The sequence below is a fragment of the Phycodurus eques genome, chromosome 4 (assembly GCF_024500275.1).
Source record: "Phycodurus eques isolate BA_2022a chromosome 4, UOR_Pequ_1.1, whole genome shotgun sequence".
Classification (NCBI taxonomy): domain Eukaryota; kingdom Metazoa; phylum Chordata; class Actinopteri; order Syngnathiformes; family Syngnathidae; genus Phycodurus; species Phycodurus eques.
Window position 1 is genome coordinate 9,634,483 of NC_084528.1, and position 16,459 is coordinate 9,650,941.

At 43.0% G+C, this 16,459-nt stretch overlaps 1 protein-coding gene across 1 annotated transcript in view; it reads right to left on the reverse strand.

Annotated features, from left to right (window-relative positions):
• Nucleotides 1–2,594: 2,594 nt before the first annotated feature.
• The window catches only part of LOC133401197 (teashirt homolog 1-like), a 39,816-nt gene continuing 25,951 nt past the window's right edge, over nucleotides 2,595–16,459 (reverse strand). Inside the window, exon 2 of the mRNA XM_061673888.1 lies at nucleotides 2,595–7,343. Within this exon, the coding sequence (XP_061529872.1) occupies nucleotides 3,808–7,343 (3,536 nt within the window). The 3' untranslated portion in view covers nucleotides 2,595–3,807. The remainder of the gene's footprint in view (nucleotides 7,344–16,459) is intronic.

Sequence of the window (16,459 nt, forward strand, 5' to 3'; positions counted from 1 at the left end):
CTTATTTGTTTTAGAACCCAACTCAAGCGGCACTTATTTAGAAAGCTGAATCCTCCAACCAGTCTAATCTGCCCTCTGCCTGTGTTTCTTTTGTCACTGAATCCATGTATCAACACAGTGAGGTGAAGCTCGATCGAGGAGGTGTGTAATCGCACAAAGACGCTTGTGGTAAAACTGCTGGAGTTGTTAGAGCGTATGTGGGTGACTGAGCCAACGTGAGACAAGTAGTGAACGGGAGAAATTGAAGTCATAACACTGCCGGACGATTTCAATCAGACAATGGCTGCCACTGTAAACTCTATCTGTAACTTGAGACATGAGGGTGAGATGAGAGATCAACTGCCTGATCCAGACGCTTTACCTGTGAGCATGCTGCAAGAAGAAAACCTCCAAACCTACGCGATATTTGGGTGGGAGTCATCGAGAGTTCACTGTTCCTAATAATTCCCTTTCTGCTCTCTCTAAAGATGAAGGTTAAGACACTGCTATATATAGAATTGAGCAAAAAAATAGATATAGAAAAAAATAAAAGACAGCATCTAGAAAGTATGAAAAAACAGAAACCGTACATGAAAAGGTGGGTGCAAGATAGATGCTGACGGTGAAGGATTTGAGGGTGCCCTGGAGAAAATCTCTCCCTCCAGACATGAGAAACTTGGACGCTAGCGCAAATGTTAGATTTTGGTTAAAAACTAATTCATTCAAACTGACTCATTCACTAGTTTATTGGGCACGGTTTCTGTATTTTTACTTACTTTGCCCTACACATCGGTTGTTGAGTTTTAGATGTATTGTATTCCATCCATCCATTTTCTGAGCCGCTTCTCCTCACTAGGGTCGCGGGCGTGCTGGAGCCTATCCCAGCTGTCATCGGGCAGGAGGCGGGGTACACCCTGAACTGGTTGCCAGCCAATCGCAGAGAACATAGAAACAAACAACCATTCACAATCACATTCACACCTACAGGGCAATTTATAGTCTTCAATCAATCTACCGTGCATGTTTTTGGGATGTGGGAGGAAACCGGAGTGCCCGGAGAAAACCCACACAGGCACGGGGAGAACATGCAAACTCCACACAGGCGGGGCCGGGGATTGAACCCGGGTCCTCAGAACTGTGAGGCTGACGCTTTAACCAGTCGGCCACCGTGTATTGCAATATTGTTTGAATTGTTATCTTATTTTGTACTGTGACCATTTTCTTGACTGCTTTTCCTCAATCCAGTTGACAATGAGATGTGGCACACCCAGGTCTCCAGTCAATCGCAGGGCACGTACATAAAAGACAAAAAAAAACATTCACACTTACAATCACACCGATGGACAATTTAGAATCTTCGATTAACCTAACTTAAATGTTTCTGGAATGTGGGAGGAAGCCAGATTTATACCGTGGCTTAAATATTTATCACCTGTGAAATTAATGAGTGAACAACTTTGATTGTGACAAAATTTTGTTCTGAAGGGATGAGTTGGAATTTTACCTCGATTCAAAGCATCCATGAACAATACAAATCCGAGCCTAACCAGAAATGCATGGTCGTAGACAGTCATCCATTCCAGCAGATATACATATGCATATAGAGTATACTCTAACATAAAAGTTGTCTCACAAAACATTCAGGCTTCAATTAAAAAGGCAGCAATAGTTTCCACTAACTTGATTAATTTGCTTTCATCTCACAATGACACCTGCACAATAAAATGACATCCAATTTTAAAAAAAGATACCTTACAAATAAATAATGCTCAGTTTTGATACTGACACTTTCAGGGTGGGATTAATTTTAAATTATGTCAATTTTCAGGGGCGTACAAGCGCTCTTATTTTAACGTAGAGCAGTTTTTTTATAGTTACCTTGTTTAGCTTGACCGGGCTAGTTCTGCCTGAACTGATGACTATGTATGAAATGAGATTAGCATTTGAAAATATTAAATGTAATTTACATTTTCTGCCACATGCACAATTTTACTTGATTTGAACAGAATATATTTGAAAGAATACTTAATTATACAAGCTTCAGATTGATATATCTAAAAAGATAAGCATTAACTTAAATTAAAACAAATGAAAATACCCACAATAAGTATTTTTGGGTTTGCTATCAGTTTTTGCCAACTACTCTTGAGCTGGGTTTGAAATACCAAATCAATGGATTTTTAAATTTATTCCTTAGGCCTACAGTTCTCAGTAAATCTGACCGGATCACAGGTTAAAGTACACTGCTGTCATGAATAAATATAACACTGGCTCTTCAGAGAAGGCCCTCTGAAGGCCAGGTCACAAGCCGACCATGAGTTTCTGCAGCACAATAGGCACTCTGACTGGCTTATCATTCCTCTCATCATCGTTATTGTCATCATTGGTGGTATGATGCAGCTCTGTCATCAGTTCTTTTCTCTTAAAAGTTGTAAAGAGAAAAGTAGTGTTGTGCAACACAAGTAGCGAGAGCAAGGAGGGAATTGAAAATGTACAAAAGGGAGAGAAAAAATGTATTACACTGGGCTAGGGCTGGATTTTGCTGTGATTGCTTTAATGTGCAGCAAAGAGGATGCTACAGAGCATTTTAAAATACATACGGAACTTGATGCATCATAATGACAAATGAATACACAACCACAAATGTATGACTGTTAACAACTGCTTTGGGGTTTATTTTACAATTGACACAGAAAAGAAACAATCTAACCGGTGCTGAAAATGTTTCTTGGTTGTTTTTACAATATTGTTGATAAAACATTGAAATGTATAGTCATTGTGCATCGCTTATTTATTTTCCACACCATTTCATGCATCAAATCGGATGCAAGTATAATTAAAATCATTTCTGTAAACCAAGCCAAAGAAGCTGAATTTGTATTTTCCTTAAAAAAAGACACTTTGTAACTCTACAGCATATATCTATATACACAATCTGTTTTTTTGTTTGTTTTTAATCATTTTAGTATATAAAATGACAATATAAAAGTTAGAGAATGCACACACCTTAAGATACAAAGACTGCAGTCATTTCAAATGATGAGATATGTCTGATGGGAGTACTGACATTTACAACTGTTCTCTTTACAGCTGAAAGCAACACCGGTAAAAGAGGAAAATTGAAAAAAAAAACAAAAAAAAAACAATCATAGTTATTAAATTTGACAATAGGTGATACTTCACAACATTTTTTTTTTTTTTTAAGCAAACTTGCATACAATGGCCACTTTTAACTCACTGGAAGCAGCATTTCAGTTGTTCCAAATGTTCATATAATAATTTTTTTTTAATACAATAAGCAGGCCATTCTTCTTCAAAACATTTCAATAACAGGAACTCAAAATTATTGTTCTTTTTACAAACGCAAAGTTTAAAAATCTAAGGTGCTACTTCAGTCTTTCGGGGCTATCTTTAATTATTTTGGGTGTATACATTTAATTTTGTTTCTTCATAAGTATAGTACAGATTTCCATTCTTCCAATGCATTTTAAATTTTATCATTGAAACAGTAGTTGTATTTTTGCCATGAGAATATTAAAATCATTTGTTTAACCTTGATTCACTAAAATACATGCACAGATCAGACAAATAGCATATAAATATCTTACGAAATAAGTGTAAAAAAAAAAAAAAAAAAAAAAAAAAAGGTTTGGCAAAAGAACAACAAATCAACATGGTCCAGTCAGGCATTCATTACAACAGAAAATAAGATATTTTTCTGTTGGCTCAGTTCGGCCCAGTGCAGTAACTGTGAACAATGTTGTTTTAGTGCAATGAAATTCTAATCAGTTCTATAGCTGTCAATGTTTCTTCTCATTGACACCCTCCTTAAACTGACTCCATTTTGTCTCTTTTCTCTAGTTTCTCCAAAGCTGTAACAAACACCAGGTGGTCCTCGGGAGACTTGCCATGGGTCTTACTGAGGTGCAACTTGACTGCGTGTTTGCTGACGAATGTCCGATTGCAAAGTCTGCACTGGTACACAGAGCTAATGTCGTCCTCTGGCGTAGTCAAGGCTGACAGGGAACTGCCGAATGTCATTTTGTCCGTGATCACCTTTGAGGCAGCCTGCTGCTCCCGTAGGTGTTCAGCTGACAGTTTGGACAGGTCCTTCAAGCTGAATCCCAGGTGAGACTCCAGGTGGCTGATATAGGAGGAGGGAGTCCTGAACTGGGAAGCACAGTCACCACAGAGGAACACAGGCTGGCACGAGTCCATGTTTTTGAGAAACTTTGTGCCACCAGTCCGTCGCAGCTGGTACTTGACATTAGCTAGCCAGTGGGATATGGTGGTCATGGAGAGGCCTGTGAACTTACAGATGTGGACCCTTTCCTGAGGGCCCAGGTCAGTCAGAGCGTAGCGGCCTTCTGGGGTCTCCCGCAAGCTGGAGACAAACTGTGCCTGCAGGATAAGGAGGTGCTGGGGATTCCAGTTGGATTGCCTCCCTTTTCTCTTCTGCACTGGGGAGAGATCCTCAAGAGCATCTTCAAATGCACTGCCGTCAGCATCTGATTTCTCTGAGATAGAGGAGGGCGTTGACGATTTGGGAGTCAGTCTCCCAGTGAGGTTCTTTACCATATCAGAGATGTCCATTAGAGCGTTCTCTCTCAAAGGGGAGGAAACTGTCTCGGGCATGGTAATAATAGGTTTGCTACCATTTACAATATTGTTGACCACACTACTGCTGTTGTTATTGTTACTGTTACTGTTAGTGATAGACTTGTTTTTACTCAGGTCTATGGGTTCGTCACTGTTTTCATATAAAGGAAAGTGGTTGATGGGCTCAGTGGTTTTGCCCTGAGGTATTGGGTTGAAGGCTGCCTTATCCATCATGCTGTTACTGATTTTGTAAAGCATGGACAGTGGGTCTGCAGCTGGGGTTACTGGTTTGGAGGCCTTACCCAGGTGTGTGTTCATGATTGACTGGAGTGCACTGAGAGGGTTGATAAAAGGACTCTCTGGTGAGTGATCAGTAATGATGCCGAGACTGTTGCCGTTAGTCGCCGGCGATTGGCACGGCTCCGTGCCACTCTTTGAATTGTTGTTATAGACATCCACAAGACTTTCTTTCGGCTCCTTCTTGCAGATAAGCTCGGACTCTACACTGACCGGGCTGGTACTTCTCATACCAGATGTTTTACCTGCAATGAGGTCATTTGGAGAGGCCAGTTGCTCTCTCTGCTCTCTCAGTGCAGGAGAGGGGGACTTAACCAACGATGGAGGTCGGGCTCGCTCCACGCTCACCATCTTCTCCTCCTTTTCTTTCTTTACTGTGGTAGCTTTCCCTGTCACTTTCTCGACCAGCTCCTCCATGGCAGTGACGTTGCTCCTGAGTGGAGTAGGAGAAGAGGGGCTCCGAGGCGAGTGGATGACTGAATTGGGGTCACTCACAAGCCCTCGAAGCCCACTGTTAAACATTGGCTGCATCTGGACACTTTGGATGGTGGGGGGCAGAACAGTAGTCGAGGTCTTTATAGCACCTTGCAGCTGATAAGCTGCATGAATGCTCGGATATCCACCCCATGTGGGAGTGCCTGTCTGAGCCTTGCTAATGGCGCTTAACACTGTGTTTTCAAGGGATTTAAGAATATCGAGACCTTCTTTAGGAGTTTCCTCCAGATCTTCTTCTCTAAGATATTTATATGATGTGGGTTCAGTCTCAACTTTCTCACCCGAGTCATCTCGCTCCTCCTTAATTTTTTTCTCTACTGGCTCCCCACATTCAACTTTCTCATCCTCACTCACTTCCCTCTTTTCCTCTGAGCCCGAGGAGAGGGCAGGGGACACAGGCTGAGACTTAATACTACCAGGTACAGGGAGTCTGGTGGTGGTAGGCGGCAGTGGGATAGACTGAATCTTTTCTTCCACTACAGGATCAAACACCAGTTGTTTCCCTTTCTTGGATGCAGAATTTGTGACCTTCAAAAAGTGACCTGTGACCATCATGTGAGCAGTAAGCTGCTGCAGTGTATCATGAGAGCTACCACACTCCATGCATTTCAGAATCTGAGCTTTTCGTGCTTCAAACTGCCATGTATAGCTGGCACCATTCTGATAGCCATATCGGTTGTTTGCCGTTACATAGGGATTAGCTGCTGCTTTTGCATCTTTGCTAATATCACCAAGTGATAAATTGCATCCCCCACCCCCAGTATAGACAGACTCTGGAGAGCAAGGGGAAATTATAGTATCTGGCATTGCTCGTTTTTTAGTGGACGCGGATACCAATTTAGTGGCCAAGGCTGGCACTGGTTCTTTGAGAGGCACTTTCTGGTAATGCTTGGTCTTGATCATATGAACGCTGAGATCCTGCAGAGATTCGAATGAGTGGCCACAATACATGCACTTCAGTACCTTCTGGGCATCCTCTTTGCCTTCCATCTCCATCAGGGAGCGTTTGCGGGGTTTTGACCAGCGCTTTCCCTGATCCTCCTCTTTGTCCTTGTTGTCATCTCGATAGTGGCCAGTCTCATTCATATGGACTGTCAAACCAACCAGAGTGTCATAGGCAGCACTGCAATCTTTACAGCGGAATTTGCTTGCACCAGTGAAGACAGAGCCATACAGCTTATTGTTTTGACGGTAGAGCTGTACTGTGCTGAAAAGGCTAGGCTCTGGTAAAAGATGGTAGGGGGCCTGCTGAAGAGTCTTTGCAAGTGCTGCCTGGTGCCAGTCATAGGCCACACCACTGCCGTTATTAGTCCCTCCACTGCTGCTCCCACTAATGCTGGTTGCATTCTGGATGCTAACAGAGCTAGCTGCTGTACCATTTGTGTTAACAGTTGTGGTGCCAGTGTGGCTGACAGTGGCGCTAGAGCTCTTGCCATTGTGATGACTGGTGACTATGTTGACCCCATTGCTCTTGTTTGTGTTCATTGTTGTTGCTGTAGAAACCGGAGCAGAAGAGGCAGCTTCTGAAGTGATGAGGGTACTGTTGACACTGCCAGCTGCAGCAGACTTGGATTTCATGATATCCATTGTAATGCTGGACCAAGAGGCATCTGAAATTAGGTTTGCATAGACGGCTTTCATCTGAGCTAAGCTATCTTGGAAAGATAGGCCGTTGTTGGGGGAGAAGGGCAAAGTTGTACCTTCCTTCTCGTGACCATCCCGTGAGGAAGTGCTTTTGAAGTCTGTTAGTCGGTCACTAGCGTCACTAAGCGGGGACCCATAGCCAGCATCAGGATTGGTGCCATTGCTGAGGGGAGAGTCTCTGTAACTAGGTGGTCGGCCTCCTTCTACATCTTCCTCTTCCTCGTTGCACAGAAACTCAGTGTCCTGACCATCTAATGAGAGGCCATCATCCTGGAGGTGCTCTTCCTCCTCTTGAGTGGGAGCCTTAAGTTCATCTTCGGGCATGTAGGCTGGAGCACAGACAGAAGACACAAGTTGGAGGAAAGAAATTAGTTTAGTAGAGTGAAATTAAAGAGTCAGAGTACATTAGCACTAACAGTGACACAAATTACACAAACCTAACACTCAATGTAAAATGTAGGCCTTTTATTCTTAACCACTGCGATTCTACATCTCCTTGTATTCATGCATTACTTTATATTTTACACACATGTGATTCTAAAAGCGTGTGGTGAAAAAAAGCCTCCAAGGGAAATATAAATCACTGCGCTTCTGACAGTTGTCCTTTTCCTACCCAACTCCCTATTCCTTCACACATGTCTCATGTTTCCCGGGAAATGACTGGCTGTTTGGCCTTGTTAGTCAGCTGCATGCTTGCATGTCCAACTCCCTTTTTTACTCTGTTTTTCTATTCTCTAAGCTTTATTGCCTCTCAATCATCCAGTCCGTTAAGTTCAACTCCTCAAATGTTAAGATTATGCAACTGATCCGGAGAGGGGGAAAAAACACTAATTGGAAGGTATTGCAGCTTTTCCTAACCCGTTCAACCGAGTTAAAGGTCACTCCCATTTCAGATAATAAACACAGAAGCTGACAAAACAATGTTGTTTGAAATCAGACTGCGAGTGATTGTTAAGAAGGAGAGAATGAGGTAGACAGACAATATATTGTAAAAATAAAGAAATATTATAGTACACAAGCTAAAGGATAGGAAGAAGAAGATATATGTATGTATGTATGTGTGTGTGTGCGTGCGTGTGTGTGTGTGTGTGTGTGTGTGTGTGTGTGTGTGTGTGTGTGTGTATACGTGCTTGCCTGCATGTGTGCATCCTGGGTCAGGAAGTCACTGCAAGCATCCATAAGCAAGAAAGCTATGAAGTGGTTAGGGGAAAACGTGAATGAAAAGTAGACACTGCGAATGAAGAACAAGTGAGCACGACGTGTCGGGTTTTCTAGGAGAGATGGAGGGAGCAAGTACAGGAGAAAGAAAAAAGAGAGGGTGAGAGAGGCAGGGAGACAGGAAAGACAGCCCCCTAGCTTCTTCCTTTATCTCCTTCCTGCATGGTGAGATGTGTGTCCTAGATGCCAGTATCAATCTTTCCTGATGAAACAGATGTGCTGTCAGCCTCAAACGGCACGCTAACCTGTCATATCATAATCTAAGTGGACATAATACCTGATATATATACACTGGCACCATTTACTGCTGCCTGAGAGGAGATGGGTGGATGTGGTGGGGGAAGTGAGCAGCTGCACCATGCACTGTGACTATGTGATGATGTGCATTTGAGCGCATCGGCTTGGGAATGCACGTTTGCCTGCACGCTCACCTTCACAATGCAGCTCACGCTTAGCTGCTCTTAAACCGCAAACGAGACTCCAGCCATAATATTGTCTATAAATCGAGAGTGTGCTGTGTGGTGCTGATACACCCTTCTCCAAATGAGCAACTTACCGACCCCCTCTTCCCACCCCCAATGCCTGACAGGATTTCAGTGAAATGAGAGCACTACAGGAGAACCTGGCTGCGCTTCAATCCCACTGACAGACTGAGACCGAGACAGTTTCTAAAACTCCTGAAAATCCCTAACACAGCAGATTAGCATTATGTGATGTACTCTCTACAACACATCTGCAGAGTGTCTCCTGTTAGGGTGCCTTCCTGCACAAACCTGCTTCCAGAGCATGAGGATGTCAATGCATATTAGGTATTTAATATACACCGCATCCTGCAGAATGGCTAGCTATCCGTCACAAGCACAAATGTACAGTAGGAATAACATAGCTGAGTCACTTACATCAGCTGCAGCCCAAAAATAGCTAAACCCCAATAGTTGGAAATATAGAAATCACAGCAGGAAAGAGAAAGACAAAAATCTGTGCATGAGTGACAAAACACAGACTGCAATAAGGAGGGGCTTCGAGCGATGAGCAGGTCGCCAGGGAACCCTTTGACGATCCCTGTCAATCAATTCCTGTCCTGCCATGTTGTCATGGAAACAACAAAGAGGGAGCTATCAAAAGCACAGAGACAAAAGAGTGGCAGAGAAAGACATCTGTAAAAATCATAGGCGGTATCTAGATTGTTTTGCAAACCATAAATGTACATTAGTGATGAAACGTGGTTAAAGTTAGCCTGAAATAAATGATCTCTCCCTCGCCTTTGAAATGCTCGTCTGACAGGATGCTGAAAGCTGAATTGGCAATGAAGAGGTAAAAATATTAAGAGCTACACATCAAACGTGATGCTTCAATCACTTCTACTTGAAGATGTGTGATTTTAACTTGCAATGAGATTAACCCCCTCCCAAAAAAAAAAAAAAAAAAAAAACCCACTACCACTTCATATCGGATTTGTGCCCTGGACGCACATACAATATGCAATGTCACAGCAGGAGGAAGGGGCGGACTAAGGGTGGGCTAGGGATGGCATCCCTGGCGGTTTGGGTTGCAGAGAGGGTGATGGCTGTGAGCAGGGCCATCTGCACGGCCACCAAAGCGCTTGTCACTTTAGCTCGGGAACGCGCCGCCATCAAGGAGACAGGCGGTAGCTTGGCCAGGAGAGTGCCACGATTCACTGTCACAAACTGCAGCGATCAAGCCCCGCCACCAGCCACTCTAGCGACAACACACACCAGAGCGGCAGGATATTAGCTTCTCAGCATATCACGCAACTACAGAGTCTACGCGTATGGTTCATACAACTTTAATAATATCAAATACGTTAAGCATGAAAAAGGTTGAGTAGCCTCTCTGGATGAAATAAAGGACCCCTTGAAAAGCATAATGCACAAATGGATTGATACACATAATAACGCTTTATAGTAGGTTATTACGGTATGTCTCACGCTACAAAGTATTGGACAAACAGCTAAATGCCTTTAATAGGCTCAAGAAGAAAGTGTGACTTTTCTCAAATGCCTACGCGGATAAAAGGAAAGAAAATACATCTCTTACATACAGTATTACAATATGATGGATCATAACAAATTGTGTCATGCAGTCTGTGCTGTGCTGTGTAAATAAAATGTGTTCTTGAAGAACAGAACATGGGCAAGAACATGCCGTCCAGGCATGCAGAGAGGACAGAGACAGACAGTTGATTATATTTGGCAGTGAACGCCCTTCATCCTGTCTCAGTATAAAATTGGGCTTCACAGAGCGACACAAGCTTGACCTAAGTAGAGATCATCATTAAAACATTCTCTCCCATAAGCAGTGACTTTTTTTTATCACTTGGATTTTTATAAATGATACCATATTGTATCCAACCAGAGTTCACGTCTGCATTTTGGCAAGGAGTGGAGTGGCAACACATCACTTCTTTTCATAACTTTGCTATCTCTTTTCCATCCATCTGTTTTTCCTGCTTTCGCCCTTCTTCGCGGAGTCTGCTTGGTTGTTAAATCAATAACACTCTCTGTCAGGTTCGCAGAGCTTCACCATTTGGCCACTGTCAAAACCAAACAAACCAGATAAGAAAAGCAGAAAGGCGATGAAACAAGAGTGAAAAGAAAGAGATGAAACCAGTCAGCCTCTCCTCACCCGCCGCTTTTCTCCAACACCCCTTCTTCTATTTATTTACACACATTTATTTATTTATTTGATATGCATTTGGGAAGAGGGGGCAATCACAGCAGTCATTTGCAGCACTAATGTCCAATCACAGGCCCCTTCACTCATGTGATTTAGGCAGTGCAAGAGTGGGTTTGCGGAGAAGAATACTGGTGGAGGCGGTTGTTGTGTGGTGGGATGGGGGGGATTGTAGGCCGGGGCCGTTTAGGCTGGCCCCTAATAGGAAACTGGCAGTCTTATTCCTTCCCCAGATTCTGTTTGTCACCTTGCTCTCCATTACGTGCCTCTCAGCACTGATGGCTTTGGACAGCAGCTGATCAAAAAGCCATTGCTTGACCTACACGCTGTGGCAGAATGAGACGCACCCTACACGGAGTGAATCGGGGGGAAGAGTGGAGAGGGAGATGAGATAAAAAAAAAAAAAGGAGGAGTTTCATATGGCAGATAGAAGAGAGAGTGCAGCAGTGAAAAGGTTTGGAGGGGAGGGGTGATTGCTCTCGGACCAGGACAAGAGGGCTGTAAATAAAATGACATTATTATTTCCTCTGTCCCGTCATGTAGAAAAGCCAATTATGGTAATGCTGCTGCCGGGCGTGTCAGAGGGAATGTTGGGATGTGGTTCCCGTGAAGCGGCTAACATGAGAGCCATGGCCTGCTGAGGTACACAGACCTAATTTTGACAGGAGATTGCCGAGAAAATACAGAGGACAGAGAGAGAAGGAGACCAGGATATAGAAAACATTAAGCTGTACCTGAGCTTTGTTCCCTTAAACAGTGATTCCCAACCACTGTTTCGTCAAACAGTGGTGTGCTGTGAAAGATGATCTGGTGTGCCGTAGGAAATTATCCACTTTCAGGTACTTGGCCCAAAAATTCTTATTTATGTACTACAAATAATGTGTCTTTGTTCATATATCTATGCCAGCGACATGTCGTGGCAAACAGAACAATCAAATGCTCTTCCACTAGATGGCAGAGGGCACATCCATCCAACCGTCCATCCATTTTCTGTACCCCTTATCCTCACAAGAGTCGCAGGTCGGCTGGAGCCTATCCCAGCTATCTTTGGGCGAGAGACGGGGTACACCATGAACTGGTCGCCAGCCAATCGCAGAGCACATAGAAACAAACAACCATTCGCACTCATATTCACACCTATGGGCAATTTAGAGTCTTCAATCAATCTATCATGCATGTTTTTGGGATGTGGGAGGAAACCGGAGTGCCCGAAGAAAACCCACGCAGGCACAGGGAGAACGTGCAAACGCCACACAGGCGAGGCCGGGATTTGAACCCCAATCCTCAGAACTGTGAGGCAAATGTGCTAACCAGTCGCCCAATGTTCAGAAGGCACAAAGCGTATTCAAAAGGTTATGAGGTAATTTAATGTAACCTGCTAATAATTGATTGTTTTCCCCTCAAATGTTGTTGTTGTTTAAATACTTGTTTGAAGGTTAATTAAAAAAAATTTAAAAGGTTTTTTAAAGCCTGTCCTCTTCCTGTCAGCCATTTTGGAAATGCCATAATTGTTGGATGCCCATCAGAAGCAGAGAGCTGTGATTGAATGTCTTGCTTTGAAGGGGGAACAACCACTAAACATTTTCAAAAGGTTGCTAAATGTGTATGAGGAAGCTGCAATAGGCAACAGCAAGTGGGTCTGACTGCCCCTTGTACAATTAATTCCTGTATCCACTTGTTGTCATTTATACAACAGAAAGGTTAAACATTCAGTAAATTTGTTGAGGAAAATTGAGACGTGTGGCACAAGATTTGTGGTGTGCCGTGAGTTTTCAAATGTAAAATATATGCCTTGGCTTAAAAAAAGTTTAAAAAACTACTACTATACTTCAATACACAAATACTCTACAGGAAGGATATTTACACTATCACATTTATTTCTCAACTGAGAACACGTTGATGATATGGATATGATTGAGCTAACCAAGCTCAGAGAAGCTTTCAAACTAAAAGTTGAGGAGTTCATCAGTTATACTCTGTCATACCTGAACATTTGATGAGTTGAATTATGCAAAGATGTCAGTGAAAGAGCCGGATATTGAGGGTGAAGGCGAACATTTACTAATTCGTTCTTATCTGATTGTGGCCATCTTCTTGTATCCGGTTCTTTTTTAAAATTGTATTCCTCCGGTGTGCCATAGGGAGGCTCACCTTAAGTAACACCTCTGGTACATTTCCCCTTTGACTCCTAACACCCCCTCCTTTCTCGTTTAATACCATCAACCTCTTTCTCTCCCCCAGACATGCTCGCATGAGCCTCCCCCCAAGTGGAATAATGGGAGCATATGGCCTAGGCAGCACCTACAGGGCCTTAAATAACTGCTGCAGCATTCCACCTCGATGTACCAATTTATCTCTCACCCCGCTCTCCAGCCCGTTTCAAAACACCTCTAGCCTGAGTTGAGCTCAGCAGATAGCAGCAGATGGGACATGTTTTTCTGCCGATACATAGGGCTGCATAATGGACCTAAGCAGAAAGTGGTGTCTGAATGTGAATAAGCGCTGTGCAAATAGGATTATTGTAAAATTCTGCATTACTGGCAGATATTTAGTCAAGCACCAGTAACTAATAGAACCGTGTAAAGTCTGTTTTAGAAAGCAAGAAAAGCATAAATAAAAAATCTCCCTGGGTGGCTCAGGTTCAATGTCTTCAACAGCTGCCACAATAGCTACCTGCTCACCTTGAATAAAAGCATCATGCCTAAATGTATCCATTGGGGCTTAAGGTTGGGAATACAAGACTGTAGGTCAAGCAGAAGGGGTCAGAGGTCAGACAGGTAGTCAAGTGCTAAGCTTGTAGAGGTCACGCTCTCATGTAAATATGTCAATATGTCCCACAGACACCCTTCCGCCTGACCTCTAAAGAGTGAGCTATGGCTTAACGGAAGCTCGGTCTTCATAAGAGTACATGTGCATATGATTGTGTGTGTAGATACCGGTGGGGAATCCATGTCAGCCTGGTTAGCATGTGTGTATGTGTGCGCATGTGTGTGTGTGTGAGAGAGAGAGAGTGAGTGAATGAGAGAGTGAATGAGAGTCAAGATAAGTGTGAAAGGTACTGCTGTTATATTTATAGAGTAAGCACTAGTTATACCAACTCAGATATTGGTTCAGAGAGGCAGCTTGTGGGCCATAGCCAAGATTACTCTCAATTACAGAGGGCGTGTGCGCACGCACACACACAAACACACGTGCACACACACAAGCGCGCACACTAGAGGTTGAATGGCTAAAGATTTTTTGTCATCGACTATAATAATGATGAACGTTCATTAATCAACGTCATTGATAGTTCTGCGGTCTCCAACCTTTTTTGTGCCATGGACCGGTTTCACGTAAATACAAATTCCGCCGCACTGACATAGAAACAAATAAAAGCAAATGATTAAAATTACAACTCCCCCATTACGCTGAATGTAGTTGTTGTAATTAGTTAGAATCCTGCATGTTTCTCTTCAACGAGCCAGCCAGTCTAATCGTCCAGAGCATAGCGTGTTGTAAGATGGAAAATTGTTGCGAGACTCCACAAATTTAAACTTTTTTCTGTTTCACTGTTTCTATTTCACTTGTGCTTTTATTGTTTTTGAGGATAGACTTGCATGCTTTGCAAGTGACCGGTCTCTTTTTTTAGGAAAAACATTTCCACACACTTGTAGCAAATGGCCGTACGGCGTTGTGATGTTGGTGCTTATTGTGAATGTGATATTAATAATAAACGCCGCTGCCCTCGTTCCTCGCTGCCAGTCTCGTGGTCCCACTCATATGAATATTTTTGGAATAGCCGAAGCTATCCAGGCTAACATCTATTCTGGTGCACAACTACAATATCTTATTTTCGCACTCTCGACCGATGTATGAAGAATGTGTCGTCTTTTTGGCCGGACATTTTACTGCTCCTAACAGTGTTAAAATCCGCCGACAACAGCAGACGAGCGAGTAAAAAGTACACTTTAAATTGGACAGTTGGAAGATAAGATGCCAAAAACGCGTGATTGGCGGTTAGGCTACGTTCACACTGCAGGGCGCGATGCCCAATTCGGATTTTTTGTTAAAGCGATCTTTTTATGTAGTTGTTCACATTACAAAGGCAAATGCGGTGACGTCATAAGCATGCGCACAAAACAGGACGTCACATTGCGCGTGAACACAACCACGAGTCGCTGTGTTGACGGAAATAAATCTGCCCCTCGTGTAGGTCTCGACATGACGCATTTGTGGCGATTTCAAGAAATCTGTGCAACCGGAGGAAACATTTTCCTATATTTATCAGTTCTAAAGTATCTTCTTTTTCACCACTGGCTATTTTCCGCCACTTCGTCTGCCTTTGCCATTTTGTGGTGTGTTTGTTTTGACGTTTGTCGCCGTTTGTCGCCGTTTGATGACGTATAGGTCGGATGCGTGCCCCGTGAGTGTTCATACTGCACTCGCGTCGGATACATATCTGATTTATATCCACATATGAAAGAGGCCTGGGTCGGATATAAAAAAAAAAAGGAAAATGAAAAAAATCGGAATTGACCTGCAGTATGAACATAGCCTTAGTCAACTTCAAGCTTTAAATATTGACGCAGTAGTAAAGTCAACTCAACGCTTCAGCCTCTAACTCGCGCACGCACGGATGCAAACACACACACACACACACACACACACACAGGTGAGGCTGCAAGCAACATTGGGTCTTCTTACACATGCAGTAACAACACATGGAGGTATTGACAGCTCTAAGTCAGTTGGGCAAGAGTTTCTTATTTATTTATTTTTATTTTTTAGCCCACACTGACTGAGTGTTCTTCACGGAGTACAGGAGGCTTTAACATGCTGGGGATCAATACAGTGAACCAGCAGCAATCGATAGTAATTCATCTGGCTTTTTTTTTACGTTCATTCTCACTCACTCTCACAATGTTCAGAACCACAGCAGTGCAATACATGAACACACAATCACACTGATAACCGCATAAACACAATAACACACACCTGAATGTCTGAAATGATTGCAGTCTACTAAAATGCAGGTTCAATAAACCTGTGAGGAATTTATTTATTTTTATTGTGCATATCAGCCCATCCTGCTCTTCTCTGCATAACAAGGCTTGTATAATTAAACCATAAATTTAAGGGCGCTCCTTTAATTACCGCAGAGAATGTCAGGAGGCAGCAGAGTAAACAAATGGCTTTGAAGTGAACTAAGAAAAAACACTACAACAAACCAATGGAGATATTCTATTTGGTGGGCTCATTGTTGCACTTGAAAAGGATGAAATGAGTATATGTGGAAAGGGAGTATGAAATGCAAGCGATCCTTCCTTTTCCAAGAAAGGTTTTGAGTTATGCACGTTTTCTGCAAAGTGTAGGGAGGAATAACCAGTATAAGCGTTTCACTGTGAGGATGACTATGTACAAATCTATGTATCTGCATGAAGTAAGTGGGATAATGTTTAAATGTGTTTAAGCATTTGTCTCTCTTATGGGTTACACAGTTAGTGTACTTTACCTATGTGTAGGTGCATGAATGGATGTGTGTATGTGTGTG